The sequence below is a fragment of the Orcinus orca genome, chromosome 9 (genome assembly GCF_937001465.1).
Source record: "Orcinus orca chromosome 9, mOrcOrc1.1, whole genome shotgun sequence".
NCBI classification, from domain to species: Eukaryota; Metazoa; Chordata; class Mammalia; order Artiodactyla; family Delphinidae; genus Orcinus; species Orcinus orca.
Window position 1 is genome coordinate 24,127,610 of NC_064567.1, and position 14,440 is coordinate 24,142,049.

A 14,440-nucleotide genomic window follows, 5' to 3' on the forward strand; every position below is an offset into this window, starting at 1 on the left:
ATGCCGCGGAGCGGCTGGGCCCATGAGCCATGGCCGCTGAGCCTGCGCGTCCGGAGCCTGTGCTCCGCAACGAGAGAGGCCACAACAGTGAGAGGCCCGCGTACCGCAAAAAAAAAAGAAGAGAGACATGAACTCCTTAATTGCATATGTATATATATATTTTTGCACAACAGCACACAGAGTGGAAATGACCCTTTTTAAATTCTGCTCAGCCCTTTATATGTGCTCCTGGGGCATGTTTGCGTGCTTCCTCTTGGCTGTAAGTTCCAACTCATCTCAATTTTGTCTCCCTGCAGAGAAATCACGGCTCCTCCTGGGAAGCCCTGGGATGTAGGGAAAAAGAGGGCTATGGGGGGAAAGGGGGACAGAGGAGATATTTGGAATGGGGGATGGGCTCATCCCTCCAAATTCTTTCCTTTTTGAAGAGCAGGGGATGGAATGATGATGGTGCAAAGCAGGGTGGGGGGGGACTGGGGGCATGTTTGTTTGCTCCCATCTGTGACAGGTACAAGTGCAGAAGTTGTCCTTCAGGAAGTCTCTTTATCATCAAATACTCTAGAGCTGTGGGGCTCAGTAAATAGCCACCGACCACATATGGCTATTAAAGTGCAATTAAAATGAAATAAAATGAATAATTCAGCTCCTCAGTCACACTAGCCCCAAGTCAAATGCCCAGCAGTCACATGTGCCCGAGGTTACTGTACTGGACAGTAAATTTTATAGAACATTTCCATCAGCACAGAAAGTTCTATGGGACAGCACAGCTCTAGAATGAAATTCCGAGGGTAATCCAGTGCAGCCTGCCCCGCCCTGCCTTCTCTCCCTTCAAGCTGGGGACCCTGCTGGACAGACTGCTCAAGGAAATGGGCGAGGTTTTGTGGGGTGACAGCATTCACAGTACGGCTGAGAATATGCCCTTCACTTCAGCAACAAAACTGACCTCAGCAATGGAAGCAGCTGTCATCCGAGGCTCCATGGCTGAGCACCATTCAAGTGGAGGATGGATGACCACTTTCGGGGAGCAGGGCATACCTCTGTGTGTGTGTGTGTGTGTGTGTGTGTGTGTGTGTGTTCCTGGGCACATGCATGCCCGTGCATCTCAGTGTGTAGATGTATTTATGGAAAACTGAGGAAGGGGTTCTCCACTAAATGACCCCCAACGTCTTATCTCTGAAGACTATATTCCACTCCACATCTTTGGCCTGTTTTTAATGTTCTGCCGGAAAGGAGATGCCCTGGTCTCTAGAGTTTGCAACCTTTTTAAATTGGATTAAAATGTTTACAAAATTCTTTCATATTCTTGAGGAGAAACATACTTCCAGAAACTCGACATCATTTTCCTCTATCCAAACAGAATGTCTCTCATGTTCCGGTTTCAGGTTCTCTACTCAGTGGACTTATAAACCAGGGACTGATTATGGGATGATGCAATAGGGGTCAGGCATCACTGGTATTTGAGAAACTTTTAGGAACTGTCTGGATGCTGCTTTATATAATATTGGGTTAACAATGAGAAAAATTTTCCCTTTTCCACTCCCTTTCAATTCTGATTGTGTCAAAGAGAAAATTTTCGTTTTGGTCCTACGCTTTAGCCCCTCTGTAACAGTTGCTAATCTACTTTTTTAACAGAGGGAAAGGGAGTCTCTGAGCCTTGGTCAAGGAAGGGAAATCTAACTAAGATTTGAAACATCACTTTGTTTTCATTGTATTTCTTTTCATGGTCACTTTCTATTCATGGCAAGTGATTCTGGTCTTCCATTTTATGATAGTGATCAAAATATCCCTTTTAAAATAAATGTACTAAAGAGTGTATGTCAAGAAAGACATTAATAGGGTAGACGGTAGGTAAATAAAAGCCAAAGTTATGAAGACAGTGCAAGAATGACAGTCATTTTGGAAACTGTTTTGATGGAAAGAGCCATAGACATTAGGGTCTACTCTACTTGAAGAATTGTGTCAGAGGTCCCAGTCATGGGCAAATCACTTCAGCTCCCTGTAAACAGTGAGGTAGGCAGTGATGGGGAAAGTACCTGTTGTGTCCAACTGATTGGATCAAAGGTAATGGTAAGGTGGGATGGTTGGTAAGCTTTGGAGGGAGGGTGGGCTATAGAGGCATAAGCTGTTATGACCATTAATAATCCTTCCTTTGTTCTAAGCCAAAAGAACATCTAGTCATATCTGGTTTCTGAATCCTTCAGGGCAAGGCTGGATCCTCATGGGATCACTGGGAAAAGTCTAGTGGTTCTGGAGGGGATGCAGAGAATCAATAGAAGAATAGGTTACCATTTGGTCTCCCCTCTTCTGGATAGAACTTGGAGTGACCGAGGTCTCAGTCGCCACCCACATCCACACCCCTACTCACAAGTCAGAGGCACACCAGGGTCTTGGGGGTGGACTTTTGTGATGTATTGTTACTCGCAACAGGTGTTTTGCTAAACTGGGTAGGAAAAGCTGTGGAACAGATATTCTCATGGATCTTGACTCTGGGGTTCCTGTTCGGTTTAGTGTAGTAGTTTCTCCTGGAGGATTTGGATTTTGGTAGGTGGCATCCCATCGACCTGGGAGGCAAGTGGAAATAGAAACGTTCAGTCGGTCGTTTGCTGATCTTTGGCTTTTAGGAAAAACCTGGTGAGATCCTGTGGGAAGAGAGAATAAAGTGATTTGTTCCATTCTTGATGAGGGATCACAAGGACAGAGTTGAGGTTAGTTTATAGGAAAAGGCAGTAGAAGTGATTTTTTAAAATCCAATGAACAGTGCAAAGTTGCATCAGAATTCACAGGGAGACTACAGTCAACAGGTTAGGTTTACTAAGAATTCAAACTGGATCCGGAGAGACGTCTAATGGAGTGAGAGTGTGCTAGGTGCCAGGCTGTTTACTAAGCATTTCACTATCATCAGCTCATGTAATACAATAATACCACGAGATAAACACTATATTGCCATTTTACCCACAAGAAGCAGACTTTGAGAGGTTCATTTGCCCAACATCAAACAACAAGTTTAACTGATAAACATCGAATTAGAACCCAGTTCTGAGTCCAGAAATGAGCTCTTAACCACTTTGATACACTGTCTACTAGAATGTTAGGCCTGGAAAGAGCCTGAGAAATTTAGTTCGATCCAAATACTTCATGGAATAGATAAGAAAACAGGCCCAGTGGGATTTCATTGTATTTTCCCTAGTTTGCCACAGTTAAAAGGTTTGTGCAGAAAACTGGTAGAAAATGAAGGAGAAGGGTGAATGTACATGGGGATCTCTATCTAGAGGCATATGGTCATTGAACCTTCACACCACTCTATGAAGTAGATATTATTCCCATTTTACAGATAAGGAAACCAAGGCCTAGACATGTTAGAGCAATTTCCCTGGGGTTACAGAGCTAGTAAGGACCACACCTTGTTAGTTTTGGTTCCAGGTCTAATACAATATCAAAAGCGGGGTCGATTGTGAAGGGACAAGGCTAAGAGCACTGAGGTGCCCTGAAGAGCTGTGAACAGGGAATGATGGAATGGAGGCAGCATCTTAGGAAAGTGAACTTGGGGTGAGAAGATATCGGGTGGGAATGGGACTGGTGGCAGGGAGTCCTGCTGGGGAGCCCTTGTTGCAGTGTAGGCTCTTGGTGGAAAACCTGGAACCCCGCTGTGGCGATGGCAATGAAGAAGGAGCAAGCACTCAAGAGGCACTGTTAAGGAGGTACCTGAGTTTTCAGGGTTTGGTGAAGGGAATGTAAGGGAGGAAGGAGAGATGGTGCTGGCGTCTTGAGTCTGAGAGTTTGCGAGGACGGCAGTGCCCTAGATGGCCGTGGGGAGGGCAGGAAGAATCACCTTTGAAGGGGAGGGTGAGGAGGCTGATTTGGAGGGGATGGCAGGATGAAGTCAAGCCAACTGTCAATCAGGAAGTTGGGGGCTTCCCTGGTGGCACAGTGGTTGAGAGTCCGCTTGCCGATGCAGGGGACACGGGTTCGTGCCCCGGTCCAGGAAGATCCCACATGCCGCGGAGCGGCTGGGCCCGTGAGCCATGGCCGCTGAGCCTGCGCGTCCGGAGCCTGTGCTCCGCAACGGGAGAGGCCACAACAGTGAGAGGCCCGTATACCACACACACAAAAAACAATCAGTAAGTTGGAAAGAGATAAGGTTAGACTTCAGGAGAAGGGTCAGGGCTGCAGATAAATATCTGGGTGCCATCAGCACCCCAAGGATCCAGGGGCATAGGGGTAGAAAGTGCCTAGGGTGGAAAGAATACCCGCCAAAGTTACCCGCCTTCCCTACAAAGGGGGCAAAACTCCACATCTTAATGAAGAGAGCTACACAGGTACACCTCATCCTATGCCCTGCAGCCTGGCTGGCAAGCACAAGTGTCAGCGTGACGTAATAGTGAGAAACCTAGATCTGACTCCTCTCTCCAGCAAGTCTCGGTCTAGAAGCCCTGAAAGAAAAGGCACAGATTCGCAATAAATGTGTGGAGTTGATGGAGCTGTCAGACAGAAGTCAGCCCGGGCTGCCTTTTGGTCTAACTGCCTCCTGCCTCCCCACCCTCCTCTCTTCTTCTCTTGTTCCTCAGCTCCTGGTCCCAGACCCCCCGGTCCTTACACGCTTTACCTTACCTAGAATTCCCAAACACACTCTTTGGTAATGTCTGTGCTGTCTGCCAACAGGGTGCCACTTCGGTCAGATCGCATGTAGAAGCCATTGGGTGCAAGCACTGTGAGCAAGTTGCTGCCCTGAAGCTCTATACCGAAGTTGAAGGCAAACTTTCCCCAAGGGCGAAAAGTGCCAAAGGGTGTTATTGACCAGAAGGACCCACCCTGTGCTGCGGAGGGAAGAGATCAGGTTGGTGGGCCATTCTGGAGGAAAACCTCCCTCAGTACAGCCTCTGAGAGGCTCCCAGGAGGCACGCCACCCCTCCTGGACCACCCTACACTGCCTGTGTTGGCAGGTCCCTCTCTAGAAACACAGGAGGGCTGGCTTCTGTTCTGCACCCCCCACCCACTCTGGGGGCCTTGAAGTGTAAAAGCAAACAGAAACTCTGCTTTTGCTTTTATATAAGCAGGCCCTGAGTGGCAGGCCCTGAAGTCTGAGCTGGGGCTAAGGCTGGGTTAGACCATGAACCCAGGGGTGAAGAAGAAGAGCTACTCACCCTGGAAGTGGTAGATGCCCTGGCGGCAGGGCAGCAGGTAAATGCAGTCGGGCTGATCCATATTGCACTGCAGGAGGTCGTGTCGTGACGAGGTACCCACATACCCATACCGTCCCCTCAAGGCGAGGAAGGGGCGGTTGGCCAATTGAATCCCAAATTCCTCATTTGGGCCTGGAAGAAACAGGAAGAAGTTATCTGGATGGGCCGCCTCCAGGTGCTTTCCCAGATGGAAGCAGGAAGACGGGCACTAATGGCAGAAGGGTGTCGTCAATTATCTTAATATTTAGTGAACACTTATTATGTGCCACGTCTCACGCTAGGTGCTTGTGAAATGTTTGTGAAAGCACTTAGTACAGCGTGGAGGCCAAGAAATTTTAATATTCTTCCTTCCTTTGAGATGTGTGAATCTATTTAATCCTCAAGATAATCGTGTGAGGCAGGCAGGTTGGCTGTCACCTCCACTGATGATGGAGACAATGAACCTGAGCCTCAGAGAAGTGGTTTGCCCAAGTGATGATGAAAAGTCAGTGATTCAGCAGATATACAGACCCAAATCTTCTGACCCCAACTCCAGTGGTCTTTCTATCATAACCCCCGCTCCCTCTGAAAGCGTCTCTGACTTGGAATAACCTGGCAAGGGCTGCTTCGCTCACCTGGAATGGTGGCACTGGCCACCAGCAGGCCATTGGCTGCGATGCCCAAGAAGCATCCACTGGGAGACTGCAGGATGATCCTGCCACGGTGCCAGTACATACGAAAGAAGGTTTCAGCCTCCAGCTGGTGCCCATCAGCCATCACTGTCCTATGGCGCCTCTGGAGAGAAGATCGGGAACAGAGAAGGGAAGCAAGGACCCCAAATCTCAGCTTTCTTCTCAGTATTTTTATTTTAGACCCTCTTTTCCACATCCCACCCTCTAGCTTTTTTTTTTATTCTCCCAGGGTACGCTTATGCCTTCAGATGCTTTTTGGAAAACATGTTGTGACCTCAGCTCTCCCACTTCTCCAGTCTGTGCTGTATCCCATATGGACAGAAACGAACCTTGGCCCAGACTCCAAAATCATTTCGAAGTGGATCATAGTCATAAACGTGAAAGCTAAACTATAAACACAGTTTAACTATAAACATCTAGAAGAAAACGTAGGAGAAATTCTTTGCAACTTTGGGGTAGGCAAGGATTTCCTGGGGCAAGAAAAAAGCACTAACCATTTATAAAATGGAGAAATTGGACTTCATCAAAATGAAAAACTTGCTGCTCAAAAGACACTATTAAGCAAATGAAAGGCAAGCCACAGATTGGGAGAAAACGTTTACAATACATAACTCTGGCAGAGGACTGATGTTAGAACACACAAAAACCCTTACAACTCAATAACAAGACAACCCAATAACAAAGAAACAAAAGATCTGAATAGACACCTCACAAAGAAGATATACAAGCGGCCAATAAGCAGATGAAAAGATGCTTGGGGACTTCCCTGGTGGCTCAGTGGTTAAGAATCTGCCTGCAATGCAGGGGACGTGGGTTCGAGCCCTGCTCCAGGAAGATCCCACGTGCCGCGGAGCAACTAAGTCCATGTGCCACAACTACTGAGCCTGCGCTCTGGAGCCACAAGCCACAACTACTGAGCCCGCACACCGCAACAAAGAGTAGCCCCCGCTCACTGCAACTAGAAAAAGCCTGTACGCAGCAACGAAGACCCAATGCAGCCAAAATTTTAAAAAAATAATAAAATAGAATAAATTTAAATAAATAAAGGGCAGCCACCAAAAACACTGGAAAAAAAAAAGAAAAGATGCTCAACATTATTAATTATAAGGGAAATGCAAAGCAAAGCCACAATAAGATGGCATTACACATTTAATTTTAGAGTGGCTAAAATTAAAAACACAGACAATACCTAGTATTGGAAAGGATGTGGAGCAATTAGAACTCTCATACATTACTGGTGAGAATGTAAAATAGTACAATCACTTTAGAAAACTGCTTGACATTTTCTTAAGAAGTTAAACACACATTTATCGTATGACCCAATAATTCCATTCTTACGTATTTGCCCAAGATAACTGAAAGCATAGGCCCACAAAAAGGCTTGTACACGAATGTTCATAGCAACTTTGTTCATAATGGCCCAAACTGGAAACAACTCAAGTGTTCATCAACAAGTGAAAGGATAAGCAAATTATGTTTGTGTTTATGTGTAGAGTTATGGAATACTACCCAGCCATAAAAAGGAACGAACTACTGATACATATGACATCATGGACAAATTTCAAAAACATCATGCTGAGTGAAAGAAGTATATATACTGTAATTACTGTATGATTCCATTTATATGAAATTCCAGAGTAAGCAAACCTAATCTATAGTGACAGAATATATACCAGTAGTAGTGGGGAGGGCAAGAGGGGAGGGGATCTGACTGAAAAGGGGCAAGAGGGAATTTCTGTGGTGATAGAAATATTCTCTAACTTGTGATATGATTGTAGCATGATTGCATACATTTGTCAAAACTTATTGAATTGTACACTTAAAATGGGTGCATTTTATTGTATGTAAATAATGCCTCAATAAAGTTTACGTTTTTTTTTTTTAAAGAGGCCCCATTGAATGAAAGTGGGCCCATTGGATGAAAATGAATGTTTATTGACAAGGACCTCCACACTTTACCTCACCATCTGATCATCTGCCTTGAAGAAGGAAAAAGTGTGTCTGGAGAGGGAGAGCTCAGGGCTTAAGGGTTCTCTTACTCAGAAAGTCAAGGTCTCACCTGGGCTAGGTAGCAGCCATTGGCTGAACGAAGCTGCAAGGTAGGGCTCTTGTTGTCACATTCAAACTGGAACAAGGACATTGGGGTTACCTGCTCAGAGGCGGCACACACATCCACGTCTGCAGGGGAAGAACACATCAGAAGAAGCCTGAGTCTGGCCTCAGCCTCAGCCCCTCCTCCACACTTCATGGCTGGTATTCCTTCTGCTTTCCCTCCTCAGGCTTCATCACCTTCGGTTGCACAATAATGGCCTGGAGAAGACCCAGGCCGCTTTCTCTCCAAGCCCATGCCCCTGGTTTAAAGCCCTTCTCCATGGCAGCAGAGATCCTCTTGGGACCTCGGGATCTTCCTTAGCATTAGTTTCAAAAATCCTCACTGATCCCAAACATACTTTCCTCTTTTCAGCAGCCAGCCCTCCCTCCCTCTATGGCCGTGTTGGACCCAGCACTTGCCATAGACAACGGTGAGAAACTTCTGAGTCGTGGACCTGAGGCTGACCCAGGTAGGGCAGTGCTGTAGGATGAGCCACTCCTCGCCCCCATGGGGATCAGAGCCCAGGCTCAGGAGCAGGCGTGTGCCCTGTGGATACAACATGCCTCCTTCTCCATCACTCAGCGCCACAAACCCTCCAGGCCGCACTTGCATGTGGAAAGCTGTCTGTGTTGAGGGTTGGGAGACCAGACCGTCTAAGTGGGACAAGAAGGTGTGTGCAGAGGTCTCCAGGTGGTAGCATCCATCTTGGAAATGCAACAGGAAGCCACATTCCTTCAGGCAGGGAACTGGTGCGTCCACCCAGACTCGGCCCATGGTGGGGTCAGCCCGGGCATAGCAGTGGTTGAGGGGGCTGTAGAGGATCACGTGGACATGCAGGGCTGGCCGGGGGGTCCACATGTGGTAAGCTGAGAGGGTCCGGGAGGTGCAGAAAACATCCTCGCCATCAGACTCCAGATAACGACCACTGATGAGGCACTGGAGGGTCCATTTGCCACTGCGGTGGAAGTGGATTAGGAAGCATCCATGATGGCTCGTCCTTGGCCGGCCATAGCACAGAGAACCATCCGCCTCGCACAGAAGGTAGAAGCCCTGCAAGCTTCTTAGTCGTACCACAGCCTGTGTGTCATGCTTACTGCTCACCAGGATCTCCCAGGTCTGGAGGCATTGGGAGGGAGAAGAAGGAAATCAGTACTGCCGAGAGACTAGACCGAGGAGACCTTCAACCATCACCCCTGGCATTACTCTAGCGCCTTCGCTGAGGGCAACCACCTTCCCTCCACATTGGCCTCCTTGCTGTCCACTCTTCTACCCTCTCATCCAGTGGTAATCTAGAGATCTCAGGGCTCCTCCACCACTGGAGCCACAGGGCTTCTCAAGATCCCAAGAGACATTCTAGATGCCCACTCCTCCAGATAATGGAGGGTAACACTCGCTCTCTCCTCCTTGGTTGCTTCCTTAAATACCTAACTTTCCAATAAATGCTTTTGTTTAAGTCTTACTTCTCTCTTTCTCACTGTCGCCCCTGGACAGCACACTCAGACAACACGTCCGCCCCCCAAAACCACCTCTCCACCATGGCAGGAGAAAAGAAAGACCTCTTACAGGCAGGCCCGGGCTCCGGGGACGGGGATGGGAGCACAGACAGCTGAGATGGAATTGTCTGTTTCAGCTGTGATCAACCTTGTTATAAGCGAGAGGAACTTGCCACTGTCTTGCTCTATAGCACCATCCCGAGAGGCGCCTACATCACTCTCTAAAATGAAGACCAAATCTCTGAGGGCTTCTAGAGTACCCCAGTCTCAAACTACAACCGGAACATAGACTTTGCAGTAACCCCGCTGGTCCAACTGCCCGGACGCCCACAATTCTGCCTTCCAGCCTGGCCTCTCCACCTCTCCTTTCTGTGATAACACACCCACTGTGCTGACACACACACACACACACACGGCTTGGGAAAAATGGTTCCAGTGCAGGTTTGCTTTGTTACCTGTCTCCGGCCCAAACCCTTTGCAGTAGCAGTGACAGTATTCTTATATGTCTCAAAAGTGAGGTAGGATCCCGCCCAGCTGATGAGCCCAACCCTTAGGTCCTTGGCCTTGGGTTGTCTTGGCATCCACTCCACTTCATCCATGGGGCCGGCACCACAGGTGATGACTCAGTCTGGCCCAGCCTTCCCCGCCAGTGGTGAGGTTCTACAGGCCATAGGGCTCCGAATCAGGCCCTTAGTGCCTACCGGAAGATGTTCCCAGGCGGAACTTCCTAGGCAGAGGCTGGCCTGGGGCCCAGCACCTCTGTGACCCGGGAGCATTGTGACTGTGAGGGTTGCCTCTTATCCCACCATAGAGGAGAAAGGGCACTGGCTCAGCAACATCAATCCACAGCCCAGAGGAAGTGGGTCCAGGGCCACTGGCACTAGCCTCCCCACATCACTCCAGGCATCGAGGTAATTGACTGGGAATCAGAACTTCAGCCTGTGCCAACCACCACCTGTGACTTCAGGCAAGTCCCTCCCTTTCTTCACTTGTGTTCCTCATTTTAATCATAGGATAGAAATCAACCTCTTTCCTCCCTAGGAAGTGGGTTCTGCCTGGCTCCCTTGGGGCTCAAGTGTTTTTAGAGTTCAAGATACCTAAGAAAAATCTATTAACTTCTATGGCCCTTGGGAGGATGAAGCCAAAACATCTCAGAAGGTACTTTTCAGGGAGTGTGAGGAAACCCTAGATAACCAGCAAGGATCAGATTACTCATGCTAATCAGGAAGGGCTGGCTCAGGAGCAGGGTAAGGAGACTGGCCCTGGTGGGGGGACCACAGAGCACCCTCTTCGGTCCCCAGTTGCCCTGCTCCTGGGCAACCAGCAAGGGCTGCCCCTAAGGATATCAGTCCTTCCCTCACCAAAGAGTCTCTGTTGTCCAATAGCCTCCAGGACCCACTGCCTACTTCTCTAAGTAGCTGGGAGATGGATGGGAAATGGGCGTTAGGTGGTTTATAGACCCATGAAGGTAGAGCCTGTTACAGCAGCAAAGGTCCCTTGGAATTGGGGAAGGAAGGAGATTTCCTCCATTGGAGCCCCTAAATACTTCCAATCTCAAGAGTAAAGGAGGAGAAGCTGAGCTAGATGAGGGCAGCGATGTGTGTGTGTGTGCTGGGGGGACTGGGCAGGCCCTGCAGCCTTAGCTGCTTTGAGCCTCCCCCATATTGTCTCTTTGCAGCCAGTAACCCAGCCCCCGACCTCTAGGCTACAGACAACACCATGTACAAACCACAGCAAATTTATTACTCAATATCCAGTGCCACATCATAGCACCACCCGGAGCCCTCACCTTCCCTCCCCACCTGGCCCCAAGGGTACACCCGAAACGGAAGAAACAGAAGTAAACCCAGATCCCTGCTCCTCCTCTGGCAGAAGGGACCCTGGCCCCAGAAGCCCCTTTCCACAGGTCCCAGAAGGCAGGAGAGCGGAGCCCTCCGTGCCCAGAGAGCAGGGCCCCAGGCTCCAACAACAGAGACAACATGCAGGCAGGAGCAGAGGCCGCTGTCTGCGGGGGAGGAGGAGATGGGGGGGAAGGGCACTGCCTGAGGAGTCCAGGAGTCTGGTCATCCCGGGATGCACGCGGGAGCTTCTGGGCAGCAGGGGCCGGCCCCTGGTTGGTTAGCGCTTCGACAGCTCATGGGACAGCCAGTCCAGCCCATCATACAAACCCGTGCCTTGGGTGGCACAGGTGGCCTGGACGTACCACTGTGGGGAGAAGGAAAGAAAGAGGTCAGCAGCAGGGAAGAAAAGGGGATGCCTTTATTTCCTGCCTGGCCTGGGGCCCCTTTGGGAGAGGCAGGCCCTCACCGTGCGGCTCCGCAAGTGCTGTAGCCCCAGCTTGTCGGTCAGCTCGCTCACGGGCATGGCGTTGGGCATGTCCTGCTTGTTGGCAAACACCAGCAGCACCGCATCCCGCAGCTCATCCTCCTGCAGCTGGGAGAGGCAAAGGGGGTGGAATCCAGCTGTGTACGGGAGCCCCCCTTTTTCCCTTCTAGCATATTTGTGAGAAGAATAGAATATTGTGTTATCTACTGCTGAACCCAAGACAGAGTTATAAACTAGCTTGAGGCCATTTTGGCCTGAAGTCCAGAAAGGGTCTTCTTCTAATTTGACTCCTTGCCCTAGTCAAAATGACAAAATTTCCAAATGGAAAAATAAGAACGTAAGATGATGTTTCTCTCCACCACGTAGAACTTCCCCCCTCCCCACCAACTTCTCAGAGTCAGTTGTGAAGACAGGAGAGAATGCAAGGAAAAAGTAAGTCCTATACTTTTTACCTGACCCCAATTCAAAACAGGGTGAGCTACTTCTTGTGACTGTGTCCACAAAGAGAATCACACATTCAAGGCCTCTGAGGCGTTTCCTGACTCTCACACCAGCACAGAGGATCTCTCTGTCCCAGGGCTCTGGGTGCTCACCATCTTCTGGAGTTCATCAGCAGATTCCTGGACCCGCTCTCGGTCATTACTGTCCACCACGAAGATGAGGCCCTGGGTGGGAAGGAAGAAAGGAGGAGCAATCACTCGAGCCTGGGACACATACACCCTAGTCTGGCTCTTCCTCTCTTCTGCCCACGTCTAATTGTGTCTAAACGCTTCTCATCTAGTAAACTTCCACTACGGCTTTGCAGATGTTCTCGCACAAACTGGAGACACCCAGAAAAGGATACAGCCTCTGCCCTCAGGCAAGCAGTCTAGCTAAAAGATGTGCAAGGGAACAGGGAAAGACATGTGATGAGAGCTAAATCAGGCAGTGTAGATTCAGAATTCTGCTTCTCAGGAGACGCTTACGGTGGCTAAGTCTCAGAAGTCTGAGGCCAGTTCTGAAGGATGAGGAGAGGCTAGCCTACAAATGAGGGTAGAAGGAGGTAAGGGTTTTTTCCTGGCCTGGGCCAACATCTCAGTCTTTCTAACCTTAACCCTCTTCCCCTGGGGTTGGGGAGCCCCAACCTGAGTGTTCTGGAAGTAGTGCCGCCACAGAGGCCGAATCTTGTCCTGGCCTCCCACGTCCCACACTGTGAAACAGATGTTCTTGTATTCCACTGTTTCCACGTTGAAGCCTGCAGATAATTGGTAAAAATATGAGGAAAAAATCCTGAAAGGAAGGAACTCACTAAAACTAAGTGGATTCAGCAGGGATATAAAACTAGAAGGCAACGAAGGCCCAGGGGAAAAGAACCCCAGAGGACCAGCTAGCCCACAGATGGGGCCGGGCTAGGTCACATCCATCCCGCCTCATCTTGCACGTAAAGATACCCTGACCCACTTCTCAGGTAGCAGTATCTGATGTCAGGGTCAGCTCCCTGCACAGAAATAAGGGCCTGGGGCAGAATGCAGAGCAGATCCTCAGAAGGGCCGCCGCCGCGCTCCCGCTCCTCCCGGTCTCGCCTCCGGACTCACCTATGGTGGGGATGGTGGTGACAATCTCCCCCAACTTCAGTTTGTACAGGATTGTGGTCTTGCCAGCTGCATCCAAGCCAACTGCAACGGAGAGGGGCACAGGGCTGGAGATGGGAGCGAGGGAGCCCCCTAGAGCCCAGGAAAGGGGAGAGGCCAGGACAGCTGATGGTGACGGGGGCGGAGAGCCCGAGCGCCTCCAGGTGCGCGCTGTTATCTACCTTCGGGGCCTTGAGTGCAGTAGGGTGGGGAGCGCCAACTCCTGCCCCCAAAGCGGGGGAGGGGCGGCAGAGGATTGAGGGGAAAGAGGCGCAAAAGAAAGGCCGCGCTCCTTTTAAAAGTCGTCTCCAAGGGCGGAATCCTCCCTTCTTACGAGCCGGGCTGGGGCGAAGGGAGCTTCACCCCACCCAGGCCCGCAGCTCTCGGTCTCAGGCCCCGGGGACAGTGCTGCAGACCGCGACCCACCCGAGAGTAGCGGCCCCGGGGGGTTAGGAGGTGGGTGACTCGGGGTCAGAGACCGGGGTGAGCTGGGCTGGAGGGACGCAGGGGCGAGAAGGCTGCGCGGGGGCTGGTGCTCCAGTCCGGGCCGCGCGCTTGATCTGCCTCACCCATGAGGATCCGCATCTGCTTCTTCCCAAAGATCCGCGAAAAGAGCGCGGACACGGTGAGGCCCATGGCGGGGCCCGGGGGAGGGGGCGCGGGCACGGACGCGGGGTGCGGGCTGGAACCGGCCGCTGGGGGATGGGGCCCAGCAGCAGCAGAAGGAGGAGGCGCCGCCGCGGCCTCCGCGCGTCCCGGCCGGCCCTACGTCACCTCGGGCCGTCCCCCGCCCTGGCCCCGCCCCCGCCCCGCCTCCAGACCGTGGCTCCGGAAGACACTGAAGTTGAGCGAGCCTCCGCATCCTCCCCCGGTCCCGCGCCAGCTTTAAAGATGGAAAGGGCCTGGGTCTCCCCAAGTTGCTAGCGCGCCTGTCAGGTGTATGGCGCTGAACCGGCAACCCGGGCAGGGCCGAGGAAAGCCTACAACGCTCCATAACGGCCCTCCACCCCCATCTTCAGTGGCCGGTCTCTGGGCCTTGGTTTGTTGCGTCCAACGCACTCTGGGCTCCGGT

The 14,440-nt window shown here is 50.8% G+C and overlaps 2 protein-coding genes across 4 annotated transcripts; both read right to left on the minus strand.

Moving 5' to 3' along the window:
- Positions 1–140: 140 nt before the first annotated feature.
- On the minus strand, positions 141–11,022 carry FSCN3 (fascin actin-bundling protein 3). Of its 3 annotated transcripts, none has more exons than XM_049714485.1 (7): positions 9,889–11,022; positions 8,360–9,056; positions 7,908–8,026; positions 5,792–5,951; positions 5,139–5,309; positions 4,606–4,811; positions 2,388–2,558 (listed from the first exon to the last, which is right to left on the minus strand). In XM_049714485.1, exons 1-6 carry the CDS (start codon positions 10,030–10,032, stop codon positions 4,606–4,608), a joined length of 1,497 nt encoding a protein of 498 aa, XP_049570442.1. In that variant the 5' UTR covers positions 10,033–11,022; the 3' UTR covers positions 2,388–2,558. The 3 variants fall into 3 exon arrangements, with proteins under 3 accessions (XP_049570443.1, XP_049570442.1, XP_033276257.1); XM_033420366.2 differs by having other exon boundaries at positions 2,388–2,636; XM_049714486.1 differs by lacking the exon at positions 4,606–4,811 and having other exon boundaries at positions 141–2,558.
- A 133-nt stretch (positions 11,023–11,155) lies between these two features.
- LOC101278044 (ADP-ribosylation factor 5) lies at positions 11,156–14,134 on the minus strand. The gene is made up of 6 exons (XM_004265478.4): positions 13,938–14,134; positions 13,333–13,413; positions 12,883–12,992; positions 12,352–12,423; positions 11,741–11,866; positions 11,156–11,638 (listed from the first exon to the last, which is right to left on the minus strand). Exons 1-6 carry the CDS (start codon positions 14,002–14,004, stop codon positions 11,552–11,554), a joined length of 543 nt encoding a protein of 180 aa, XP_004265526.1. The 5' UTR covers positions 14,005–14,134; the 3' UTR covers positions 11,156–11,551.
- Positions 14,135–14,440: the final 306 nt, after the last annotated feature.